This window comes from Brachyhypopomus gauderio, chromosome 6 (assembly GCF_052324685.1).
Source record: "Brachyhypopomus gauderio isolate BG-103 chromosome 6, BGAUD_0.2, whole genome shotgun sequence".
NCBI classification, from domain to species: Eukaryota; Metazoa; Chordata; class Actinopteri; order Gymnotiformes; family Hypopomidae; genus Brachyhypopomus; species Brachyhypopomus gauderio.
In genome coordinates this window covers 5,331,849-5,347,399 of record NC_135216.1, presented here as the reverse complement: position 1 = coordinate 5,347,399, position 15,551 = coordinate 5,331,849, and the positions used below count along the sequence as shown (strand labels likewise).

At 40.6% G+C, this 15,551-nt stretch overlaps 1 protein-coding gene and 1 pseudogene across 1 annotated transcript; both read right to left on the bottom strand.

Moving 5' to 3' along the window:
- Window positions 1-4,371: 4,371 nt before the first annotated feature.
- Window positions 4,372-15,344, bottom strand: LOC143516163 (olfactory receptor 4M1-like). The gene is given in 6 exon segments (XM_077007747.1): window positions 4,372-4,508; window positions 4,932-5,025; window positions 7,599-7,702; window positions 9,066-9,535; window positions 14,955-15,134; window positions 15,340-15,344. Coding segments are annotated over 6 exon segments (990 nt in total).
- On the bottom strand, window positions 14,380-14,913 carry LOC143516114 (olfactory receptor 14J1-like; annotated as a pseudogene).
- Window positions 15,345-15,551: the final 207 nt, after the last annotated feature.

Here is a 15,551-nt window from a genome sequence, read left to right as displayed (position 1 = left end):
AGTCACCTGTCAAAGGACAGACATACTGTCAGCTCTGAGAATCATAAAAAAAAAGTACAAAAAGCACCATATTGTAGCCATTCACATTTACTACAACTCTGTAACCTCTTAACTGACCCTAAGTTTACTATCTAGCTTTACCTGAATGTTAAACGTTTAAAAACAAAGCAAAGATTTAACACTTGTCCTCCTGAGATTTCAGGATTCTCAGGACATCACCCCTCCTTCTTGCCAGCAATTAGCAAGACCAAACATCACCCTTTATTATGTTAATTCACAGAGCAAGACTGAGGCAGCAGCCTCACCCAGAAAGTCTCTGCACCCAGAAACTCTAAATATAATAATAATATCCTCTGTAAATATATTATAAATATATTATTAGGGGAGACCTGCAATAGTCGCTGATTCGACTATAGTCGACTATACCCCCTAGTCGACTATGAACGTCATAGTCGAATGTACCATTCTAACTGCATGGAGGTGCCCAAGGATGCTGCTAAGCATTAGTTGTTACATGAAATGTCCTTGTTTTCGTTATATATAGCCTTTTGTCAAATAAAATCATCCTAATTTCTGTTAATAAATATTAAAAAATTATGTTTGCGCATTAACAATAGGCATCTTCCTTACTACACATTAATAAATCACACCCTGCAGTTGCACAATCCAAATGAGCGGAGCTGAACACGCTACAATACGCAGCATCTGCGGAGATTATAATGGCTACTAAAAAACTTCAAAAGTATTTTGATAAAGATGAATCAAACAAAGTAAAGTACAAGTTATGTCATCAACGTCTTTAATTTCGCACGACAACAACCAACATGGCATACCATTTTAAATGCGTAAGGCAACAAAAAACAGTTCAGCCGTTTGTCGTTTCGGTCGTGTCGTGTCGTCTCGTCGCAGTGCGTCTCAGCAAGTAGGCCTATAGACATTTTTTGTTGTTTGCTTTTAAACCCCGTTACTTGAACCTTTCCTTATATTTTTTTGCTGTTGTGTGTCAATTTTTTTAATATTTTCAGGCAGGCATATTTTATTTAAAATATTTTTGACATTTTGCAGAGTGCCTGTCTGACAGTTCGATATGCGCAATGCGCACTGACGGTTAATGTTCTCTAACGTTTCATTAAAAAATAAGTAAGTAAAAGCTGAATAAAGCCAACCTATTTTGTTTATTCATTTATCTGAGTGTTTTAGGTTTTTGCTTTGAAGAGGAAAAAAGTCCTGAATGAGAACGGGATCCCGTTTAAGGTGCTCTAAATAAAAAAAATTTAAATAAACCCGATTCGACTATTAGTCGACTAAAGGGAAAAGCTGACGAATCGGATTCGACTATGAAAATCCTTAGTTGAATACACCCCTATAGATATTATATACAAATGCTTCTATCAAATGCTTCTAACACAAAGATAGATAGATAGATAGATAGATAGATAGATAGATAGATAGATAGTATAAGAAATGTACAAAGAACAAGATTCAAGCCTGCTGTTTAGATCACAAACAAGCAGAAACACAAATGCTTTTGCTTCTAACACAAATATAGATAGATAGATAGATAGATAGATAGATAGATAGATAGATAGATAGATAGTATAAAAAATGTACAAAGAGCAAGATTCAAGTGCTCTGATGCTCCTACATGAGAAAGTAAGGTGTACTTGATGTTTTAGAAAGCAAATTAGCAACGGCATCATAATGCTAATTTCCGCTAGCAAGTCTATGGGATTTCCTATATAACATTAGCATCAAGCTAATCGTGCCATATAATTTCTTAGCTAATTACACGGAAACAGTGTTCGATTACTACAAATATTATATAGTATAGTATAGTAAAGGAAATATACAAAGAGCAAGCTTCAAACTATTTTATTTATTTATTTTTATTGTTTGGCGGGACTCATTAGAGAAACAGTCGTCTCAGTAACACTTTACATTAAACCTTTACTTACTAACGTTAACTAATGCATTAGTTAACATGAACAACACATGAAGTAACACATTAACAATAATTAACTAACGTTAAGTAAACATGTAACAGGTGCCCCCACCCCCCTCCCCTTTACAAAGTAAAGTGCAAGTTATGTCATCAACGTCTTTCATTTCACACGACAACAACCAACATGGCATACCATTTAAAACGGGTAAGGTGAAAAAAAATAAACAGTTCAGCCGTTTGTCGTTTCGGTCATGTCGTCTCGTCAAGTAGGCCTATAAATGTTTTTTGTTGTTGTTTGCTTTTTAGACCCCGTTACTTGAACCTTTACTTATAATTTTTTTTGCTGTTGTGTGGCAAATTGTTTTTATATTTTCAGGTAGGCATATTTTATTTTAAATATTTTTGACATTTTGCACAGTGCCTGTTCAATGCGCACTGGCGGTGACTTTTCTTGTTAATGTTCTCTAACGTTTCATTAAAAAATAAGTAAGTAAATAAAAGCTGAATAAAGCTGTTCTGGAATAGTAAGGTGCATTGAAAAGACATTCATAGTACAGTTTTGTTAAATGACTGTGAAAATATAGTAAAAAAAAACCTTGTTAGTTCTACATGTTTTTGTGTTTCTACTGTGTAGTTGTATGTAAACAGATTGCTTATTGTTTAACATTGTGTAATGCTTTCAGATTGTAGCAATAAAGCACGTTGTACCTTAATAATTCTATCCAGTGCATTCAATAAAAAGGATTTGAAAGGTTTAGTAATGTTTAATACATGTTAGTAATGCATTACTAAAACATTATTGGTTTTCACTTTACATCAGGTATATTTAATTCACTGAACAAGACCTAATAAATGTTTAGTAATGATTAATAGATGTTAGTAATGCATTAGTAAAACATTGGTTTTCACTTTACATCAGGTATATTTAATTCACTGAACAAGACCTAATTAAATGTTTAGTAATGATTAATAGATGTTAGTAATGCATTAGTAAAACATTATTGGTTTTCACTTTACATCGGGTATATTTAAGTCACTGAACAAGACTTAATAAATGTTTAGTAATGATTAATATATATATATATATATATATATATATATATATATATATATATTAGTAATGCATTACTAAAACATTATTGGTTTTCACTTTACATCAGATATATTTAATTCACTGAACAAGACCTAATAAATGTTTAGTAATGTTTATTAGATGTTAGTAATGCATTACTAAAACATTATTGGTTTTCACTTTACATCAGGTATTTTTTAATTCACTGAACAAGACCTAATAAATGTTTAGTAATGATTAATAGATGTTAGTAATACAAAGACAACAAGTGCTATCTGCTGAGTTCATGCTCATTTAAGTACTCAACAAACAGGTGAGTCTTCGGTCTAAGTTTGAAGATGGCAAGAGACACTGCAGTCCAAGGAGCTATTGGAAGATCCTTCTCATGGAAGTCTTGAATTTTGTCTTCCATGAGACTTTAAGCATGGAGTCTCATAAATCATAAAGCATACATAAAGCATAATGCATTACTTCAAGTTAGTCAACTCCACTTTCTCTGCACTTCATATAGACACTTCACAGCAGGGGAGTGGGCTACATGGACCTTACGAAGCCTTAATCCCATTGAGAGGAGTAGTGTTATTATGATGGACGGGGGGCAAATTAACACTAGACCTTCACATTCTACATTTGGCTGGAAGATTTGCTATACTACAGAAGACTAACGTTGGCCATTGGCTTAACCTACCTAGCTAGCGGTTAGCTAACAACACATATAAAATCAGCTTAGGCTTAACTGAGAACTAAATGTGATTTAATATTCATTTATCTCTCTGTCGATTAACCTTCCTATCTAAAACACCTGCACTTTATGGGACTCCTCATTTTTCCTCAGCTACCAATGACACCTAGCCTTTACTGTCACTCCCTCAGGCATTGTGTTTGAAACTGTATATACAAGGGGAAAAACAGTTCTGTCTTCTGTCCAACTCAAAGCCTAATATAAGCGCATCAAGTCCTCGGCAGTAGCTACAGTAATTGTTAAATCAGAAAAGAAAACATTAGCTAAACAGCTAGCTTAGGTTATGTGGCCTTACTCGGCATATAGTCACTGCTAACTATCTAGCTAACGCTAGCTAACTAGACTGGAAACCTCGCTAACTTGTATAAAAATAAGTACTTACCCTCGAAATTTGCGGGCTCAAACCTGGACCACGGTCCTAGAGGGGGATCCTTATGCGGCAACTCCGGCCGTTCCATCTTCCATCTTCCCCTCTGAGGAGTAACAGGTTCTCATGCTGGTGGCCTCAGGAGTACTGGCTTCCGGACAGTCCATGGGTTCATTCTCCAATGGAGACAGCGGAATGTCTTTGGCCTGGTGGCCTCTCCTCCTCGCTTTCACGGTTACCTCGAAGCACTACAACGGAGACAGACTCTCCGCCTCCTCAGAACAAGCCCCGCCCTCTGAGCATTTGGACTGAGGGGGACTGGTTTCCTCCTCCTCGTACTCGGACGGAGGGGAGCTGCCCTCGTTACCATAATACTCTGTGGGGCCTGAACACACGGACGGAGGAGAGCTGTCATCAGCACCGTAATACCCTGCGTACTCCGATGGAGGGGGGCTAACGTCATCCCCCTCGTAATATATGGTGCTTTTCAATCAATCAATCAATCAAATTTTATTTATAAAGCACTTTTTACAACAGTTGTTGTCACAAAGCAGCTTTACAAGTGCCGAGTCCTAGCCCCCAGTGAGCAAGCCAAAGGCGACAGTGGCAAGGAAAAACTCCCTAGTTTTGGAGCACACTGAGGGGGGACACTCCTCCTCCTCCTCGGAGTCCTCTTTCCCAAATTCGTCCTGTGGCAGAGCTAATGTCACCATTGCGATGGCAACCCTCACCGCTCCCTTTATGCCTCTTTGCACCTCTCTTGCCAGGAGGGGGGAGTCCCTCGCCGACTAGCAGGCACGGTTCAAACCTGCCAGTGCCTCCTCCTCAGCCTCGCGAGCATGTAGCTGAAGGTAGGAAAATATGCATTCTCCCTCGAGCCGGGTGAAGGCGTGAGATGGGACCTGGGAGAGGGGGCACACTGGCGCACATTGGCGGCTCGTCTTTCTGGCAGGGTTGCGAGGGGTTTGAGGATATGAACACGAGGTGTGTTCAAATAAGCGATATTTATTTTCAATAAGGCAGAACACGCTTTAACAACTACAGTCATGGCCAAAAGTTTTGAGAATGACACAAATATTATATTTTTACATGATCTGCTGCCCTCTGGTTTTTATGTGTTTTTGTCAGATGTTTTTATCACATACAGAAATATAATTGCAATCATATTATGAGTAATGTTACACCCCCCAGGTGTGTGGGTAGGGTAGTAGCAGTTATGGATGAGATCTGGGAAACAGGATCAACAAACGACACGTGAGACAGTGTGTTCAGTTTGAGTTCTCAGATTCATCTCCTTTTTTTCTTTATTAAACATACAAAACATTCTCTTTTCTTTACCTTTGGTCTGTTATTTTCTCCTTTTTGCAGTTTAACACAACTCTGCATAATAACATCTGCATGTCACATACACTCACAAGAATACATTTAGCTTCTCTTAACACTACAAATAGTGATGCAAATCACAGAAACCAGTAAGGAACTAATAAATCTTATCCTCAACATTAATTATTATACTATAAATAATAGTTTATTTGACCATGTTATTCAAGACCCTGCAGGTATAGCAACTTGGCTAAAATATGTGCGTGAGGGCATTTGGTAGCGCATATCCAGTGTGTTTAACAAAGCCATGAAGCCGGGCTTGTTCACTATATTAACGGGCATCATGTCTTTCACTATGAACTCCGTTACTGCCCGAGTTATTTCAGCGTGCCGCTTCCAATTACATCCATAAGGAGTTACACTTTCAAACAGTTCGGTCAGTGAACCCTGTCTGCTGTACCGCGGTCAAGCTATCCCCGCTTTTGCAATTCATGCGTGCTTTAAATCTTATTGCGCCTATATGCGTGATTTTACGGTATTTCGCTGCTCACCGCATACTAAGGCTGTATAAGCGCAGAGAAACACTTTTGCGTATTTGAAGATGCAGCACTGGTCGTTGGGATTTTAGCCTTACAAATATCATACGAGGCTTTGTGGTGTTATTTTTTATGCTTAAAAAGGTTTGTAGTGTTACCTCCCGTCGTAGTAACAGTAGCAAGGCACGTTTTACACTGTACCTGACGTTGAGCAGCATCTTTTTAAAAGCCAAAGTAATTTCACACAACTGATGTGCTGCCCCTCTTTGGTATTAGACTTTCAGTTGTGTCAGCTTCTGTCGAGCCTGAAGCCATTGTGCAACAAGTTAAAGTGCGCTGTGTTAACTTCACTTCTCCACCTCCCTGCCTCCTGCTCGGGTTTGCTCCGTTCGTCCTCGGCTCGGCTCGCTCCCAAGTCACATGACCAGTTTAAATCGCAGCCTGTGCGATTAGAGAATCACGTTTTAAAATACCGCGAGATTATCGCAAATGCAATTAATCGTTCAGCCCTACCAGAGACTAACCAGAGTGAACCCAATTGAGAGGCGCACAGTTACTGCCGGGTGACTCATACTAATGAGAGGACGGGGATAGTGACAAGCAGGCTAAAGTTGCTAGCGCTAGCTAGCCTGAACGTCTGCCAACGCATGTGGCTATAGCGACTCATTCAACACAGTTTAATCTTTACACACATACACATACTCGTCAAATCTTACTATACTACTTTGTACACTGTATCTGTACAGTGTACAATCTGTACACTTTCACATTTTTACCCACCTGGGAAACAGGATCAACAAACGACACGTGAGACAGTGTGTTCGGTTTGAGTTGCCCATCTAAGCCCCAGTCTAGTGCCCGCCCCCTTGAGTCTAGCTCCCCCTACAGGGCTGGAAGCATTAAATAACAATACAATAACAAATATATACACAAACCAAGAGAATATACAAATAAAATATGAAATAAATAATTACTTTATTGTGACTAAACATTCAGGGTGTCACAGTAACAAAAGCTTTTATTGACAGTTAGAATGAGTTAATGCAGCAAGTCAATATTTGCATTGTTGACCCTTCTTCAGGACCTCTGCAATTCTCCGTGGCATGCTCTCAATCAACTTCTGGACCAAATCCTGACGGATAGCAGTCAATTCTTGCACAATCAATGCTTGCATTTTGTCAGAATGTGTAGGTTTTTGTTTGTCATCTCTTGATGATTGACCACAAGTTCTCAATGGGATTAAGATCTGGGGAGTTTCTCAGGCCATGGACCCAAAATCTCTCTATGTTTTGTTCCCTGAGCCATTTATTTATCACCTTTGCTTTATGGCAAGGTGCTCCATCATGCTGGAAAAGGCATTGTTGATCACCAAACTGCTCTTGGATGGTTGGGAGAAGTTGCTCTCGGAGAACATTCTGGTACCATTTTTTATTCATGGCTGTGTTTTTAGGCAAGACTGTGAGAGAGCCGATTCTCTTGGCTGAGAAGCAACCCCACACATGAATGGTTTCAGGATGCTTTACAGTTGGCATGAGACAAGTACATACAACATTAATGTTTTAAGTTAGGAAAAGTTTACAAATATCTTAAGAAGATTCCATGGAGGAAACACACACCTTGATTTCATAGTGAATTCCTCTTAACAGCTGCTTGCATCTGTATGACATGGCAGTGAAAGTGTTAAACTTCTTTTTGGCTTTCTCTTCGCTTGAGGCTTCACCTGAAGGAAAGAAAATGGCATGAGACTAGAAAATCAGGAGAAACTGGGCCATACCAGGATAGAGCACCTATCAGACCGACCACAACTGAGAAACAGACATGTTGAAGTTGACCCCAACTGTAACAAACCTCATACATAAGTATTGCAAGTTAAACCCTAATGAAACTTAATTAGACTATATTCTATTTAGAAATGTTTGATTCTGTGAGATTGATATTGAGAATATTTGGCTGATGGCCTGGTAGAAGAAATATATATTTTTTTTAATAGCAGGGGTGGAAATTTTATTTTCAAACTCTTTCTTTTCCTCGGGTCCACCAAACATCCTTTGCCAATTACAGTTTCTTGTAATTTTGTGGGATATCATAAAGCTGATCCTAAATATTTTCAATACCCGTGCAACTCTGCATCAGTCCAGTTCCTCTGCATGTTTACTCTCATAATAGCGATTCAGATTGCAATCCTTAAACACAGCTATCTGTTCTTCATAAACTAACCACACAGCTTTACCTTTGACTTCAGTAAATAAATATTTAGAACTCCATGCCTTGTTAAAAGAAACTGCATTCTGTATCAGTCTTCCTTTTTAACTTTAGCTGACATGTTTAAAAGCTAAGAGCTCATTTCTTGAATGCTGTCCAAACACTGGACATTTGAGTGAATTTGCATGAGCGAACTTACTGGAAAGATGCAAATAAAAATATAAAAACATAAGTTATAATAGAAGCGGCATAGTATTTCGCCCCAAATATTTTGTCCTTACTGTCACGGTGGGTCAGCCCAGACGCCACCAGAGGGCGCGCACATTCACTCCTTCACAGTCACGCATGCCCACTCCAACACAGTGCACACCCTCTCATTCCCAGACACTCCCTTCATCTCAATCACCCGAATACTAACACCTGTCACTGATTAGAATCGGGCTCCACAAATCCCCACAGGTCTCGCTGTCCAGTGCACCTTTCACCCTGCATCCTCGCCTCGCTATGTGGGATAGCCTGCTCTGCACCCGGACTGCTGTTCGCCTGTGGACTCTCTTCTGCTTCTCATCTTTTTGAGTATTCCTTTGTGTTTGTTCTGCCAAGTGGCCTGAGTGTTTCAGTTATTCTAACCATGGATAATAAAGCCTTTCGCTTGCAACCTCTGCCTCCTGCTGCCTCTGTCCCCGTGTCACATTTACTTTTGACTTCTAATGTATCAACGATCTCACGCGAGCGGGTCAGGTCTGCCATAGCTACACATGACCAGTATATTGCTTATTATATTGTCTCCTCTATTATGAAATGTACTAATATCTGCTTTTTGGTTTTGCTTTCTCACAAACTCAATATGGCTAATTAGATTAAAACTGTTCATTAAAAACTTCTGAAATCTTTTGAACTTTTTAAACAGACTGTAAGTATGCGAATTTACGAGAAAACTATGAAAAGCACAGGTGGAAATACAGCCACAGTTAAAACAAATAATCCATACGAATTGTCACAATAAATTCTATGTATTCTGAATTAGCAAAATTGAAGTTGGGATGGTAATATCACCCCAATACTATTTTCACAAGAAAGCAAAAACCAACTGAAAAACAAAAGCTTTTTAACTGTGGACATTTTTACAAGAGTTGCATATTGTAATGGTTTACATATGGACACATATCTGTCATAGGCCATGGCAGATAACAGAGTGAACTCTGAAGAACCACATGTATAAATGAAAAATGCCTGAAATATACAGGCTTGAAAAGACACCACTTGTCTTTCAGACAATAAGTCTCTCTGTAATTTAGGATATAGACCAGTTGTTCCAAATAGAGAATTGCAAAGCAAAGCAGCATATTTTTCATAGGCTCATGCAGATGTTTGTATAAATAACAGAAATTTCAACAGCATTTGTCAGGCCTGACCTGGGTGCCACTCCTTCAGCTACCACAGGAGGAGTTGTCCTCCAACACAGGAGGAGTTGTGCCATGTCCTTTGAGTTACCTTTATTGTTTTCTCCCGTCTCTTTATTGTCAAGTTTTTATTTTTATGTGTTGTTTTGTGTTGGCTTTCCTCCTGAGTTATTACGGTCGATATTTTCTTCGAACGCGTTTAGGTTTTCGCGTCATTATTTGTGTTTGGTGCTTTTGCTGTGTGTGTGCGCATTCCACTCTCTCACTACTACTACTGGCTCGACCAATCTCACTGTCAGTGTGAGCCGGCACTTGGGTCCATCTCTCTCTCAGTTTTTACATGCAGTGTGTACACGTCTGTACCCCCGCATTACAGTATTACAACATATTGTAGCATCAGTCCAATGGGGGATGGGGCTACTTACCCATGAGCCCCCGCTCCGGTATTGCATATGCTATATCTGATGTTGTGGTTATGCTATGTGATTATTGATTATGTGTGTAATTATGTGTGATGTTGCACTGTGTCTATGTAGTTGTATTCTAAGTTATGCCTACCATGTGTGTGTAATATTGTCTCATTTATGACATTCCCTCGTGTTTTGTATACTTTCGAGTCTGTTCATGACTCCTTTACATGATTACACTGCTGAGGCAATTATTAAAAGTGCCTTGTTACGTTGACAATGGATCTGCCTGCCTCCTCTCCTTTCCACACCATGCCACAATTGGTGTCAGAAGTGGTCCTGTGTGATGAGATGGGTCGCATCTCCAAGGATGGAGAGGGAGAGAGCACAGAGATCAAGCGGCGCAATGAGGAAGAAGCAGCGGCTGGATGGGCTGAGTGACGATGAACCACCGCTCTCCCATCGACGGACAACGCCGCAGAGGAAGAGCAAGACGGCGATGGCAACTCCACCCGCCCCTCGTGCACCGGAGATGGAGACAGTGGCCACGGCGATGATGGCGACGGCAGCGAGCACGGCGCACCGGCTTAACCTGCCATGCTACAATGGTGACACAGACTGGGCGGCCTTCGAAGCACAACTGGAAGTTCTGGCGAATTGCAAAGGGTGGACAGATGCGGAGATGGAGGCTTATCGCTACAGGGACTGGCGCTTAGAGTTCTAGTTGAGCTTCCCAACTGCATCCAGGACATTAAAAACTGGATGGCATCTAATTTTTTTCAACAAAATTCCAATAAGACTGAGGTGCTGATTCTTGGGTCCAAAGCTGCTAGAAGCAATTGGGCTGATATTGCCCTTACCCTAGATGTTTTTTCAGTAACACCTAAAGCCTGCTTTATACCTCCGGACACGGACGAATTTCGTCCGTCCGTACCAAACGTAGCCTCCGTAGGGGGCCACTATACCTCTTTCCGTTTCCAACGTTGTTATGATTTTTTAAAATACATCCTCTAGAGGGCAGTATAGTCAAATTTCCGGCACCAGCGCACCAGCAATCTCCTCCCAGCTGTTTTTGCATCGCTGTTTATCGCGATGACCTGGCACCGTAGCAGAATGTAGCCTCTAACCAACTCGCAAAGTTTCTCTTCTAACTCGAGCGTCATTTTTTAAAGTCCAGTACTCTTCTTCATTGATTTTCCCGAATTGGTGTACGTCCGATGCTTCTGACTCTCTACTGCCCCCTGATTTGCGGTTTATATTGCTCCGTTACTACGGATTCGTAAGCGCTCTGGCAACGGACCCACTGACGGATGAAATGACCTCCGGAACCGGACGAAAGGGTCCGTATCCGTAATTACCGTAGGGTGTGAATGGGCCTTAAATCTACCACAAAAAGCTTAGGTGTCACTATTGATTCGGATCTTTCATTTGACACACACATATATGCAATGTCACTAAGGCTGCCTTTTTCCATTTGCGTAATATCGCCAAGATGAGACACTTTCATTAGCTGATGCAAAGAAGCTGGTCCATGCTTTTGTCTCGTCAAGATTGGACTACTGTAATGGTCTTCTATTTGGATGCTCTAAACAGTCCATAAAGAAGCTACAACTTGTACAAAATGCTGCAGCTAGAGTCCTAACTAAGGCTAGAAAATTCGATCATATTAGTCCCACTTTCGCAGCATTACACTGGCGTCCGATTAAACATCGAATTGAATTTAAATTTTTCTGTTAACCTATAAGGCGTTAAATGGTCTTGCCCCACAATATGTGAGTGAACTTACTACAACCCATTTTACCCTTTGTGCTCCCAAAATGCTGGATTTCTCCTAGTACCAAAAATTTGTGAGACTACAGCTGGAGGCAGAGCTTTCTCCTTTAAAGCCCCTCAATTATGGAGTAGCCTTCAAGCTCCAATCCAAGATTCTGACACGGTTCCAGTCTTTAAATCTAGACTTAAGACTCACCTATTTAATCAAGTCTTCAGTTAATATTCCCCTTGTAAAGTGTGGGGCTTGGGGGCCCCCAGACATTGAGATTTCTTCTGAGATGTTGATGCTGTCATCCAGCTGTGTCATGGCATCACTCTAGCTGTGACAATGACTTGGCTGGAAAGCAATGTCTCAGTGAGCCCTCATGACTGTGGTCACCTCTGAACCCCTCCCTTTAGTTATGCTGCTATAGATTAGCCTGCCGAAGCCACATGCTAATCACTGGCATATGAGCTATATATGTTTAAATCAATGGTGGTTTGAATTGATGTCCACACACTCAGTCTGTATTGTCTATCTTTTTGCATGCTTCTACCCAAGTCGATTGCATGCAAGTACCTACAAGCACCTGGGAGATGGTCTGGATTGCCAGTGGATATACTGATGGCGGGGTTGGATGTGCCATTGCCACAAGAGGATGTGCTGATTCTAGCTCCTACCTAAGGCTCACCATCTGCACCAAAAGGGACTGTGACTACTTGGCCGGGGAACAAGAACCTTAACTATAACTATAGAACCACCTTTTATCCATAAATACGGACTTGTGCTAACGGGCCGCCCAATGGAGAATGGGTTCCCTTTTGAGCCTTGGTCCTCCCGAGGTTTCTTCCTAATCCCCACCATCATAGTGAGTTTTTCCTTGCCACTGTCGCCTTTTGGCTTGCTCATTAGGGATCTGGACCCATACAATTGTAAAGCCGCTTTATGACAACATGTGTTGTAAAAAGCGCTATATAAATAAATTTGACTTTGACTTTGACTCCCCGCAGAGTGCTGGTGCGAGCTCGCGCCATTGAGGAGGATGCTGGAGACTTATTTCGGGAGACAGCCTACGAATCAGCAGCAAAGCAACTACTGGCCAACCGACGGTGGGCCTGGGGTGAGCCGATAGGCGTCCTGGCTTCTGAAGTGGCCCTGTTGGTCGTACCCATTGTTCCCAACAACAGCTCTCCCTCTACCACTTTGTGGGCATGCTGGAGCCGAGCGAGCTTTGAAAGTACGTCCGGCTGGCAAACCCGGACACTATCGACGCCGCAGTGGAAGAGGCGACCAGAGCTGAGACGATACTCTCCGGAAAAGTCGATGGATGGACCACGGCAACGCGGCCTTGGGACTAGCCACCGAGCAAACAGCTGTCCTGCTGACGCTGTGGTGAACTCGGCCACAAGGTGAACCAATGCAATGCGCCAGGAAACTAAACAGGAGCTGCCCGGTGAGGGGTTACCGGAGTTACCGGACTCCCAGGCCACTACAGCAAATGTGAGTTGAGCGGGATGTTTCATGTGTTTTGCCATGCCTTGCATTTTTGTATGTTTAAAAAGTAAATAAATAAAATTGTTATTTGATGTTCTGTTGTTCTGGGCCTCCTGACATTGTCATGCTGTATGACCTGTTGTAATGTTACATTGAAGAAATGTGTAATGCTGCTCTGCTGTGCTGGGTCACCTGATCTTGTGATGCCACTGCGTTGTCTGTATACACATGCCTTGCCGTTGTGATGTGCCTCGTGCTGTGTGCAAACTGCTATGTGTAGTCATTGATGATGTGTCCTGTTTGGTCACCGATGACGGCTAACCTCTTGGTGGGGGGGCTGTGTAGGCGTCGGTCCAATGGGGGATGGTGAAATTTACGCATGAGCCCCCGTGGCTCCTGTAATGCTCTATGTGATGTTGTGGTTATGTTATGTGATTATTGATTATATGTGTAATTATGTGTGCTGTTTAGTTAAGTTGCCTGGTGTCAGTTTATGTAGTTTGTATTTGTAAGTCATGCCTGCCACGTGTGTGTAATGTTGTCTCATTTATGGCATTCCCTCGAGTTTTGTGTACTTTTGAGTCTGTTCTGCATGATCTCAGCTCATTTATGTGATTACGCTGCTGAGGCAATTATTAAAAGAGCCTTGTTATGTTGACAATGGATCTGCCTGCTGCCTCTCCTTTCCACACCACGTTACAATATAATCAACAAAGACCATGAGAGCAATTATAAAATAAATGTAAATGTACTTTTTCAATTTTACAATTTTAATGAATGACGGAGAGGTCTTAACACCTCTATGAACCAATAATTTGCATAAACATTTAAGGCATTTAGCAGACACTCTTAGCCAGAGCAACTGACAAAGTGATCACTAGGGGGCTGTGGTACCCTTGCCTAGTGCAACTTACAAAGTGCACATTAGTGATCACTAGGGGGCTGTGGTACCCTAGCCTAGTGGCAGGGGAACAGTTGGGGAAGTGCCGTGTGCAAGGGCACTTCAGTCATTGCTTGGGAATCAAACCCACAACCTTCCGGTCCCCTAACAAGACTGGTGCCCTAACCACCAGACCATGACTGCCATCACTACACAAAATTACACACAAAATTATTGAATTTATGAATTAAATAACTTCTACTCTAGATTGCTTTCATCAGGTACATTAATGCCACATGTGTAAGAGGCATGTGGCTTTTTTTTGTGAGAAATCAACTTCTTGATCTTTTTCAGAATCTCTTGCAATTTCAACCCATATATAAATATATGTATATATATTTATGTATATATGTATATATATTGTATTGAACAATGGGGGGATAACCAAATAATCAACTGATAATATAACAGAAATGATCAGAAATGTTGTTATTAATAACTTCAAAACAAGAATTCATAGAAAAACTAGTGAAAATGAAAAGATGAGGTAAGCAGGTGTGTGCTGAAATCTTTTGAACTCCTTATACAGACTGCAAGTATTCTAATGTATGAATATATTATAAAAACCACTGGTGGAACTACAGCAACAATAAAAAAAAGTAGTCCATATACATTGTTAACAAGTGTGTCTCCACAACTTAATTTAACCATTGAATAGTTATCACAATAAATTCAATTAAATATATCCTTACATAATTGAAGTTGAAATGTCAAAATAATTCCAACACCATTTTCACATGAAGGCAAAACCCAATAAAGAAACGAGCTTTTTCACATACATAGGTTCATGGAGAGTCTTGTTCATACATATGACAACAGTATTACAACAAATAATTAACAAGTAAACCATGAGAATAATTATAAAATAAACATATCTGTGCCTCTCTAACTCTACATATCTTGCCAGAGTTAAATATGTAATATTAGTACAATGTTTAAAACCCTTTAGTATTCTTTAAAACACTTGCAGGTTCCTTCGTCTGGGGCTTTTATGGTTCCGGACTGTGGTCTTACGGACTACAAAGAGTGACTGTTCATTAGCGTGTGCTACTGATAGCTATTTTCAGGGCCTTTGGGCCCTTTTCTCTTCGTGCTAAGAGTGGCTCACTTTCAGTTTTCTGAGCATGGACAATAAAGACTTCGCAGCTCTAACCTTGCCTCATGCTGCCTCTGTCACGTCACAGAATGAATATACATTCACAAAATCCAAATTTAAAGACGCCATTTAATTACCTTTTTTTTGCATTTGAATTAGTAAAAAGTACTGAATATGCAAAGTTTAAAGTTCAGTACCAAATTCAAGTACATTAAATGCTTATGTGAGATAGAACAGAAGATGGCTTACAGAAATTAATATTCAAGTTAAATTT